Raw genomic sequence first — 10881 nt, forward strand, 5'->3', positions numbered from 1 at the left:
ACAGCCCACCAAAGCCCATGGGAATCAAATCCTTTGGGGTGTGGGTGCCTGACTATGCAGTGAACTAGGAGTGATGCTCGTCCCACTCCCTAATCCTACCTTCACACAACTGCCAGCGCGCGGTGCCGCCCAGCAGCCTGGAGAGGGGCTGTTGGTGAGAGCTGTAGAGTCAAGCCACCCGGGGTTGACCTTTTCTGCTTTCCTGAAATGATTTTGGAGCGTGAATAGCTCTTTTCCCTCAGTTTATTAATCAGAAGACCCAGCCACAGCCCCCCTGAGCCTGCTCTGCAGAGATAAGGCAGAGTGGCTCCTCTGGCTGGATCTGCCAGTGCCTGGGGAGGTTAAGGGGGGTCTGGGCGAGCTGTTCCCACAAAAGCAGGGCTGCACACCCCCCAGCCCTGCCAGGTCTGCTCGGGGCCGTGGGGGGGGACGACACCCTCAGCCCACCCCGGGGAGCGGCTGCAGAGAAAGCAGTCAGTGCCAGAAACCCCCAGCGTCAGCCCCGGGCAGAGGGGAGGGCTCGTTTGCAGGCTCGCTCTCTCCTTTTAGCTTCATCTGAAATGATTTGCAGCTCAAACGCCCCCCCGAGAACCGCTAACCTTTGGGTAAGGTTTGGCTCCGTTATCCTGCTTGGGCTAATTAGGAGTTAGGGGGAGCCCAGGAGTGACGCGGCTGCCTCCATCTCTCCATCCACCCCTCCATCCCTCCGTCCATCCATCCCTCCATCCCTCCGTCCATTTATCCCTCCATCCCTCCATCCCTCATCCCACCACCCGCCCCCCAGCCCCCCCCGCTCCTCCACTCGTGCTCCCGGCGGAGCGGCGCTGCGGGCGGCGATGGGGAGAGCAGCCGAGGTAAATGCCCCGACCCCCCTCTCCACCTCTCCGGGCTCCGCGTTCTCTCCTCTTCCTCTTTCCTCTTCTCGGTTCTCTCCTCCCTTTCCTCCCCTCGCCTTTCTGTGTGCTTTATCCCCGCTTTTAGCCGCCGGTTGAAGTTCAGGGGGTCTTTTTTTCCCAGCCGCTGCTGCAGAAAGTCTTTTCCTCCTTCCTCTGGAAAGGGGGCAGGAGGTTCCCGCCGGCCCGGGGCAGCGGGATCCCCGGGGCGGTGTCTCCAGCCCGGCAGCAAGGCAGGGTGCTGCCGGGGCGGCTCCGAGGGACGCCCCACCAGCGGCGGGGGGGCGCGGCCGGGGGGGGTCAGCTTCCCGGCGTTACAACCGGGCGTGGGAGGACCGAGTGGGCACCCCCGCTCCCCAGCTCCTGCATCCCTCGGACTGCCTGCAGCTCCTCAAGTCCTCAGCATCCCCTGAATCCCCCCGCCCCGCCCCCATCTCTCCCCAGTTCGCTTCGGTTCCCGCCGTTCTGGGCAGGCAGCCGGTGCGTTGCCGGGGGTGTTGGGGTGCCCCCTCGGGCAAGGGGTGGGGGCATTGCCACAGCCAGCAGTGGAACAAAAAGCTCCCCCGCCCCCAGGACATCCCCGCTCGGAGAAACGGTCCGAGTCCTCGGGCGGGACGGAGGGTCCCACGGCCCGTGCGGGGAGCGCCAGCCGCGGGGCACCCCTCTGCGCGCCGGCCCCCGACCGGCACCGATTCTCAAGCTCCCTGTGGTTTGTTTTTTGGGGGGGGGGGGTTTGTTTGTTTTTGTTTGGTTTGGGTTTGTGTTGTGGTTTTCATTATTATTATCATTTTAATTTTACTTTGGTTTGAGGGGTTTTTTTTGTTTTATTATTTTTTTCCGAAGAGGTGTCTCCCGAGCCCAGCACATCCCTAACACGCTCAACGAGCAGCCGAAAGCCCGTCTCCTTGTGCCAACTCACCTTGGCGTGATGCCGGTGGCTGGGACCCCCTTGCCCTTCCCGGCGTCGAGGGGTGCCGGGGGGGGATGCGGCGCGGTGCCCCGGCGGTGCTGACCGGGGGGCTGCGGCTGTACCCCCCCGGCTCCCAGCTGCGGCAGCGCCGAGGTCTGGGGGTGCCGGGGCAGGGGAGGGGATGTTCCAGAGCGATTTTAAGAAATATTCACGCACCAGACAGCGGCTCGGGTGAATTTTCGTTCCTTCCTCCTTGATGCCCCCTGCAGCCTTCAGAAACAGGTTTCACGTCTTCTTTCACAATGAGATTGTCTGAGGATAAATTAAAAAAAAAAGGGGGGGGGAGAGGGGGAAAGAAGAAATCGTTGAATTAACCTCTCGAGGCCTTCGTCGTAGCCGTCCTTTGCCAGGAGTGTAAAGAAACGGAACGGCGGCTGCGGCAGCCGAGGGCAGCGGCGACGGCCCGAGCCCCCGGTCCTCCTCCGGTTGATTTTCATTTCCTCGGTTAAATCCCACCCGGCGGGACTCCGCCGCCGCCTCGCTCCGCGGGTGCGGGCAGGACGCTGCTAAACCCGGGGCGAAAGCGCGTCCCGCTTGGCTTTCGCGACCTATTTGTGCACTGACATGTAATAATTCCTCCGCGAAGCCAAGGATGCGCCTCGCTTAAGCCGCCTTCCTCCCCTCGCAGAGGAGCGGTTGCTATAAAAAAGCCCCATTTTTGGGGGTCCGTCTGTCGCAGCAGCCCCCGCCGCTCCAAGGAGGCGGGAGCAGCGGCCGAGAGACCCTCTTAGGGGAAAAGCCCTCACCGGGGATTTTTTTTTTTTTAAGCTTTTCATCCGCTTTGCACCCAATTTCTTTTTGGATTGTGGCAGGGGGGAAAAAAAAAAAAAGGGTGTTTAAGGGTTTTTTCGTAGGAGCCGGGGGGGTGTTTCGTTCCCCACCCCTGCTCGGTGCCGCATCCCACCCGCAACCTCAGCCCGAGCGCTCCCTCAACAACGACATTAGGAAATAATTTAGCGCTGTTTTTTCCGCCCATCTATAGTAAAAAAAAAAAATGTTCTTTTTTTACCTTCCAAAGCAGCAAACGAAATGCAGATTTCCCCCTTCTCCCTTCAAGGAAATCTTTTTTTTTTTTTTTTTTTTTTTTTTTGTAAAACAACTATTCAAACCATCTCCCCGCAGCAGAGGGGCACGTGCTCTCGCACACACCGCCCCAAAATGCCAAGGCTCCCCTGCCACCCTGTACTTGTCCTTGTCACTGGACAGGACAGGGATTTCTCGTTGCCGTTGTTTGCTGTGTTGGCTGCTCACCTCGGAAATATTTTAAATAAAGAAAAAAAAATAAGGCTTTTAAATTACAAACAAGTAGAAGCGTTTAGAAGCAAAACGAAAATGTCGGTATTTTTTTAGAGAAAGGAGAATCTGGGCATTAGATCGTGGGGACCAAGAGGAGAAGTCTGCAGCCGAGCATCCCCGCGGGGAGCCGGTGTCCCGCAGCCGCAGGGCGGGACCGGGGCTGCTCCGCGGGGCAGAGGCGCTGCCGCCGGGCTGCGGGCCCCGGGCGGGAGCGGGGACCCGTGTCCCTCCGGTTTCGGGCCACACAGACCGCAGGAGTCGTTACAGAGAGCTAAGCCCTCGTTCCCTGGGCGCTGATTTCCACACACCGCTCTGCTCCGCGGCTGCGGCAGGATACGCGGCTCCCGCCGCTGTCCCCAGCCTCCGAAGGGGCCGCACGTTTTTGGGGGGAGAAAAAAGAAAAAGAAGGGGGCGCGAGGAGGAAAATTCCGTTAAGAACCGGTCGAGAACCGTTTGTCCGCCCCTTCAAGGGGGTCTTTTGTTTCGCCGTGGGGAAGGGGCTGGCGGCCGGGGGTCCGCGGCGCGGGTGCGGGGCGGGCTGTGGGGCAGGGCGGGCAGCGCAGGGGCTGCGGAGCCGGGCCGGGGGGGGAAGGGGGGGATTGGGGGGGGGGGGGGGAGTCCGCGCTGCGGCGGGGCCCGGCGGGCGTGGGTGGGGCGGGGAGGGGGGGAGGAAGGCTGGGCTTGGCCGGGGAGGCTGGTACCTCCCCCAGAAATGCAGCAATTCTCTCCCCTCTCCCTCTTCTCTCCCCGAGGTGGGCGCACTGCGATGGAGACGCGGCGCGCTCTGCCAGGGGCTTGCGCTGCCCGCCTGGTGACAGCCGCCGGCTGCTGACAGCCACCCCCCGCCCATCCCCGCCTGACTCGCCCCCCGGTCCCGCCGCGGGGGCCGGCGGAGCGGCGCGGAGCGGCGCGGAGCAGCGCGGAGCGGGCGGCGGGCCCGCGGCTCCCCGCAGCGGTGTCATGCCCCTGGGCACCCCGGCGCGGAGCCGCCCGCACTGCGCTGGGACGCGGAGGTAGCGACTCGGAGCAGCCCCCGCCGCCCCCCGCCCGGCGCTGAGGTCCCGTCCGCCGCCCCGCCGCTCCCCCGCCCCGTCGGGTCTCTCCGTCCCCGAGGGTCCGCGAGCCGCGGAGCCGGCCGGCCGGCCACCATGGCCACCCTCCTCCGCAGCAAGCTTTCCAACGTGGCCACCTCGGTGTCCAACAAGTCCCAGGCGAAGATGAGCGGCATGTTCGCGAGGATGGGCTTCCAGGCGGCCACCGACGAGGAGGCGGTGGGCTTCGCCCACTGCGACGACCTGGACATGGAGCACCGGCAAGGGCTGCAGATGGACATCCTCAAGTCCGAGGGCGGCGAGGAGGGCGCCGAGCCACCCCTGGAAGGGGACATCCACTACCAGCGGGACGGCACCGGCCCCCTCCCGCCCTCCGCCTCCAAGGAGGCGGGCGTCTGCTCGGAGCTCTCCGGGCAGGGCAAGCCCAAGATCACGGCCTGGGAGGCGGGCTGGAACGTCACCAACGCCATCCAGGTACGACCCCCCCCCCCCCCCCCCCCCCCCCCCCCGCGCCGCCACCGCCGGGCACCGCGCAGAGACCCCCGCTCCGCGCCCGGCCCCGCACCCGGCTCGCCGGCAGCCCCGGGGTGATGGCAAACCCGCTTCGGGAAGAAGTGGGAAAAAGGGGAAGAAAAAAACAAAAAACAACCAAACAAAAAACAGGGAAAAGATAGAGAAAAAATAGGAGGCGGGGGAGGAAAAAAAAAAAAAGGAAAACAGTATGAAAAAGGAAAGGAAACCCCCCCAAACCCGGATATCTGCTTTGCTCCCCGCTCCCGGAATACGGCCCCAGGCCCCGTCCCACTGCACCTCCCCTCAGGGCCCCAGCGCATGGGCCGGGGGGCAAAGGGGGACCCCGGGGGGCGCCCGGGCCGGTGGTGGGGCTGTGCCGGGGTGGGCCCGGGCCAGCCCCTTCGGGGTTCCGCGGCTCTGGGGGTCTTGGTGCACAGGGAGGGGCTGAGGACAGAGAGGGTAGAGATTGAGGCAAAACCCAGGCGCGGAAACTGTGCTCGCTTGTTGTGGGTGCTCCGGGGTGAGATTATGCGGGAGTGGGTGAGTGTGCAGGTGTGATTGCGCGGGTGTGACCGGGGGGTGGTACGTCAGAGAGAAAGGGGGGGGGTGTAATCGTGTGTGGCCGTGCTTGTGTGGCGTGACTGTGTGACGGACTGCGTGGGTGTGATGGTGTGCGAGTGAGACAGCGAGTGTGCGTGTGACTGCGACTGTGCGGCTGCGTGTGCCCGGGCGCCTGCCCGGTCCCCTCCGTGAGACCAGCAACACGGTTTCCATTTTGTCTCTTTCTAGGGGATGTTTGTTCTGGGCCTGCCCTATGCCATCCTTCATGGTGGATACCTAGGACTCTTTTTAATAATTTTCGCTGCAGTGGTTTGCTGCTACACTGGGAAAATCCTTATTGCCTGTCTTTATGAGGAGAATGAGGATGGGGAGATAGTCAGGGTGAGAGACTCCTACGTGGACATAGCGAACGCGTGCTGCGCGCCCCGCTTCCCCACCCTTGGAGGCAGAATTGTGAACGTGGCTCAGATCATTGAACTGGTCATGACCTGCATCCTCTATGTGGTGGTCAGTGGGAACCTGATGTACAACAGCTTCCCCAACCTGCCCGTCTCCCAGAAGTCATGGTCCATCATTGCCACGGCAGTGCTCCTGCCTTGTGCGTTCTTGAAGAACCTCAAGGCAGTCTCCAAGTTCAGCTTGCTCTGCACATTAGCCCACTTTGTGATCAACATCTTGGTGATCGCCTACTGCCTCTCCAGGGCACGCGACTGGGCCTGGGACAAAGTCAAGTTTTACATTGATGTAAAGAAGTTTCCCATCTCCATTGGCATCATTGTCTTCAGCTACACCTCTCAGATCTTTCTGCCTTCCTTGGAGGGGAACATGCAGAACCCCAAGGAGTTTCATTGCATGATGAACTGGACTCACATAGCAGCTTGCATCCTTAAGGGACTCTTTGCCTTGGTCGCCTACCTGACCTGGGCTGACGAGACCAAGGAAGTCATTACAGACAACTTGCCATCCACCATTAGGGCAGTAGTCAACATTTTCTTGGTGGCCAAAGCCTTGCTCTCGTACCCCTTGCCATTCTTTGCAGCTGTGGAAGTCCTGGAGCGGTCCCTTTTCCAGGATGGAAACAGGGCATTCTTCCCCAACTGCTACGGGGGTGACGGGCGGCTCAAATCCTGGGGACTCACCCTCAGATGTGCCCTGGTAGTCTTCACCCTGCTCATGGCTATCTATGTCCCGCATTTTGCCCTCTTGATGGGTCTTACTGGGAGCCTCACAGGTGCAGGGCTCTGTTTCCTGCTCCCCAGTCTTTTCCACCTCAAACTCTTGTGGAGGAAGCTCTTGTGGCACCACGTCTTCTTTGATGTCGCCATTTTCGTTATAGGTGGTATCTGCAGCGTCTCGGGGTTCATCCACTCTTTAGAAGGCCTCATAGAGGCCTTCAGAACCAACGCTGAAGACTAAGGAGGGGCCAGAGCCAGTTGCAGTAAGAGAATCGCATTGAACATCCACATAGCCAAATAATTCTGCATCCCTTTAATGGAAAGAGTCATTATTTTCATTATGTGCATCCAACGAATTCTATGTCATAGAATCTGCAAATTAAAGGAAGTAAGAAGAGATGAAAGTGTTTGCCCTGCTGTCTTTTTAAATAAGCTAAGATTTAAATATATTTTTTTGTTATTTAGAATTTTTGGAAGGAAATTTTCCGGTGCCCCACCCCAATCTCCTCACTCGTTGCCTGAAGCTTGACCCCCCGCGAGTGACCTGTTGGGAAACAGTCGCAGTTTTCAATACTCCTTACAGATATGCAATTCAGTGTTTCAGGAGCTGAAACACAGGTGCCGATCCGATGGGATTGGGTTACTGCGCTCACAGATGGAAGCAAACCAGCCGTGGGTGCTGGGAGCAGGGACTTTCGTTTTACACTGTGTGAGGTGGATGTTGACGAGACCTAGATTGTACGGCCAGCCCAACAAGTCCAAGCAGCGGCTGATGACCAGCGATGCCAGTTACCTGCAATGTTTACACCGTAGTCACATAGATGTCAGGGCTGCTTATTTCTTCCATCCAAATTCACACCGAGGAACGGCGCTTCCCATCGACTACAATATTTTGCCTCTGGTTGAAATTGCAGACCTGGAGTCCACTTCTCGGTGACTTCTGTTTTGTTTTAACAATTGTTATTTCTAAATTATGAAAAGTTTAAAAAAATATATATATTGTTGGATTTGACGTCGTTCAGGATACAGGAACAAAAACTACAACACAATTCATTCTGTGCAATCTACCAGATCCGTGGAGCTGTTTCCAATGTACGTGTGGTGTCATTGTGGTAAATAAGATGAAAAATGTATATCAGAAAAAAAAAATAATTCTATCTTTAACATATAATGTGGTACATAAATATATCAAACAATAAAGAGAAAACATAGTCGATGAGGCTGGCCTGGTTCGTGGGGGGCTCAGAGGAGCTGGGCAGGGGCAGAGGAAGGTTCATCCTCCCCGTGCCCGCTTGTTTCGGGGGGTACCACACATCCTCGGTGGTAACAGAGGGGCAGCGCTAGGTTGTCACCGACGGTGGGATTAAGTTTATATTTCAGGAACAGGTCGTCCCACAGCTGGGAGGGGCTGGTTTCACCCTGCCTCCCAGCTTTGTTTTACCCTGTAGTGCTCAGACTCCAGGGATGGAGGGAGTTTGCAGATGTACGCCGAGATTTTTGTTCTTGTGAAGGAGGGGAAAATAAAACCCGTGCAAACAAACAAATGCAGTGGAGGGGGGGCAGAAATAAACGAAATAAGGGGCTGGGGGTACTCCCTGGCTTGAACCAAATTAATTCTGCCCTGCCCATGGGTGCGGAGCATGGGGCTGATCCCCCAGCTCCGCACCCGTGACCGAAAACACCTCGATTTACACCGATTTAAAAACCACAACTAATTCATTGTCTACCCGCTGCCGCTGCATAGAGAGGATGAGGATGGGGAGGGGGGGGGGGGGTGTCCCACCGGCAGCGCTCCCGCAGCCCGGGCATAGCAGAGGTCCCCGTGGGGTTCCTCCTATTGCCCCCAAATCGTGTTGAGGCCCGGTAGGGGCTGGGGGTCCCCCCCTGCCCGGCCCGAGCTGGCGGAGCTGCCCTCGACGGCAGCGGGCAGCTCCGCAATGCGGTACCGGGGGGGCGGGAGTTGGGGGGGGTTGCCACAGGCCGGGGAAAGGGGCTGCAGGCAGGAGGGGCGGGATGTCTCTTCCGGGAGAAAACAGGATTTCGGGCGGTTTCCCGGACAGCCTCCGAAAGGAAAGTGCAGGGGAGCTGTGGGGTTTATTCCGCGTGGGGACAGGGACGTGTAGTGCCATGGGTGGGTGTGGGGGTGCCTGCCCCCAGATTAGCCGTGTTTCCCTCCTTGCTGGTCCCCTTTCCCGGGGGTATCCAGCTGTGCCCCATCCCCATTCTCAACCTCATCCCCATCTTCGTCATCTTCATCCTCATTCTCATCCCCATTCCCATCCTCAACTCTATCCCCACCTCTACCTTCATCCCCATCCCCATCCTCACCCCTTTCACCATCCCCATCCTCATCATCTTCATCCTTATCCTCACACCTATCCCAATCCCAATCCCCATCCTCATCTTCATCCTCATTCTCATCCCCATCCCCATCCTCATCTCTATCCCCATCCCTACCTTCATCTCCATCCCCATCCTCACCATCTTCATCTCCATCCCGGTGCAGGTGACCCCCGACCACCCTCCCCACCGGCAGCCCCCGCGCCCCCCCCCCCCCCCCCCCCCGCCTGCTCGCCCCGGGGCTGGCGGGGCGCAGCGCCCTCGCCCGACGGCGCGGCCCGGCCCGAAGCCACCCACCCACCCAGCCATGGCGGGGACAGCCTGGCCGGTGCCTGCTGCTTTCTCTTCTGCCCCGAGCCCTCTGTTCCAGCTCTGTTTCCCCGCAGGGCGCTGAGAAGGGACCAGCACGGGAGGAGATCCAGCCCACCTTCTCCCTGCCCTGTGCAGGGCTGAGATAACCCCTCGGATCCCGGGAGTAAGTGGGGAGCTGAGGAGCCCTGGTGGCAGGTCACACGCTCCTCTGCACATCTGTGGTTTGCATCTGCTTTGCACGCGGTGGTTTTAGGGTCCTTGTCTCTCCGTGTTCCCCATCCGGGCTGCAGGAGGCACAGGGATGCAGGCAGGACAGCTGCCGTGCCGCAGCGGTAGCGCCGCTTGCTCGTCTCTCCTTGCGGGCAGCTGCCTACGTGTGGATGCGGGATGCTCACAGACTAACCTGTCCTGTGTCTTTGTGTTTTTCAGGGGCCAAAGGTTCTCTGGTTCAGGGCATGTGATGATGGAAACCGTTTTTTGAAGCTTTAACTTTGTAGAGGTTTTAAACCTAATTCAACTTTTTTTTTTTTCTTTTTCTTTTTTTTTTTGGTCCCCTGGTGAACAGAAATGGCTCCTGCTTTCACTCTATTTGGGGCTGTAAGATGATTTGTGCCTTTTTTGTGACAGTGAGGGGAAGCTGAGGGCTCCTTGCTCCTATCCCTCAGGGTGCAGACCAGGGGAGCACGAGCAGAGAGTGCTCTCTGCCTCTCCAAGAGCACCTCAGATCCCTGAGGCACAGCCCTCCCAAGCCCCTGCTTCCCGGGGAGCAGAGATATCACCTGGCTGGAGGGACTCTCCGAGGCATTTCTGCCTCCCCTGTGATGCCTGGCAGCAGGCTGTGTGGGTCCCAGGGACAACAGGGCACCTCAACGTCTGGCTCACTGTAGTTTTCAGCTGTGGTAAAGCCAGCGATTATCCAGAGCGCCCCAACGGGCTTTGTCTCGCTGTCAGTTCTGCTCAAGCACTTTCCCCCGTGTTTCTGCTGGGTGCTGACGCATGCCCGTGGCTGACGTGCAACGAGCTTGCGAAACGAGCCCGCTCAGCAAGCTGGAGCGATAAGCTGAGGCTTTGTCCTCTAAACTTGTCCATGGCTGGAACGAGTGCAGCTGTTGGTGCAATCCTTGTGAGTTGGGCTTGAAACACTGGCGGCCCCTCCAGCCTGCTGCAGCAGACATTTTGATGCTGTGTTGATGCCAGTGAACGTGTATGTGAACCAGGTGTTGCTGGAGATGTGCAGCGTTTAAAGCAGGGGATGCAGCAGAGTGAGCAAAATAAACCCCCAAATAGCAGCAGGTTTAACTTGGACAAAGCAGAAATCTTCTGAAAAGCCAGCACAGTGGCGAAGCCTGATCTCTATTCCAAATGGCTTTTGTCTGCAGCTTCGTAGCTTCTGGTCATGTGCTGCAGCAATACCCTAAACCTTCTCATTCTGAAAACGAGACTAACAAAGGCCGTCTCTGTGCAAGCAGGGAACGGATTTATTTCTCTCTCTGTATCTTTATGGTTTCTCAAGTAAAATAGGGATCTCTATTTGGGTTCGTTCCCCAAGACATGAGGGTAATATCAAATCTCTGTTATCCTCATGCACCTGCACAGCTGTGCTACCCAACAGGACCATCGTTGGGAGCTGGAGCGAGGCGAGGGCTGAGCCTGTTCCTCTCCACGTGCTGCCACTGGTGCCAGAGCTCACAGAGGGACAGGTATGGCTCTGCCTTCTCCCCACCCACCCAGAGCCAGAGACCTTGGCTGCGATGGCGGTTGGCTGTCTT

The 10881-nt window shown here is 58.7% G+C and overlaps 1 protein-coding gene across 2 annotated transcripts; it reads left to right on the forward strand.

Moving 5' to 3' along the window:
• The first annotated feature begins 452 nt into the window (after nt 1-452).
• On the forward strand, nt 453-7676 carry SLC32A1 (solute carrier family 32 member 1). 2 transcript variants are annotated; one of them, XM_074888468.1, is made up of 3 exons: nt 453-605; nt 3912-4685; nt 5514-7676. In XM_074888468.1, the coding sequence occupies exons 2-3, from the start codon at nt 4308-4310 to the stop codon at nt 6699-6701; spliced, it is 1566 nt and encodes a 521-aa protein (XP_074744569.1). In that variant the 5' UTR covers nt 453-605; nt 3912-4307; the 3' UTR covers nt 6702-7676. The 2 variants fall into 2 exon arrangements, with proteins under 2 accessions (XP_074744569.1, XP_074744568.1); XM_074888467.1 differs by lacking the exon at nt 453-605 and adding an exon at nt 800-854.
• Nucleotides 7677-10881: the final 3205 nt, after the last annotated feature.

This window comes from Strix uralensis, chromosome 18 (genome assembly GCF_047716275.1).
Source record: "Strix uralensis isolate ZFMK-TIS-50842 chromosome 18, bStrUra1, whole genome shotgun sequence".
Lineage (NCBI taxonomy): Eukaryota > Metazoa > Chordata > Aves > Strigiformes > Strigidae > Strix > Strix uralensis.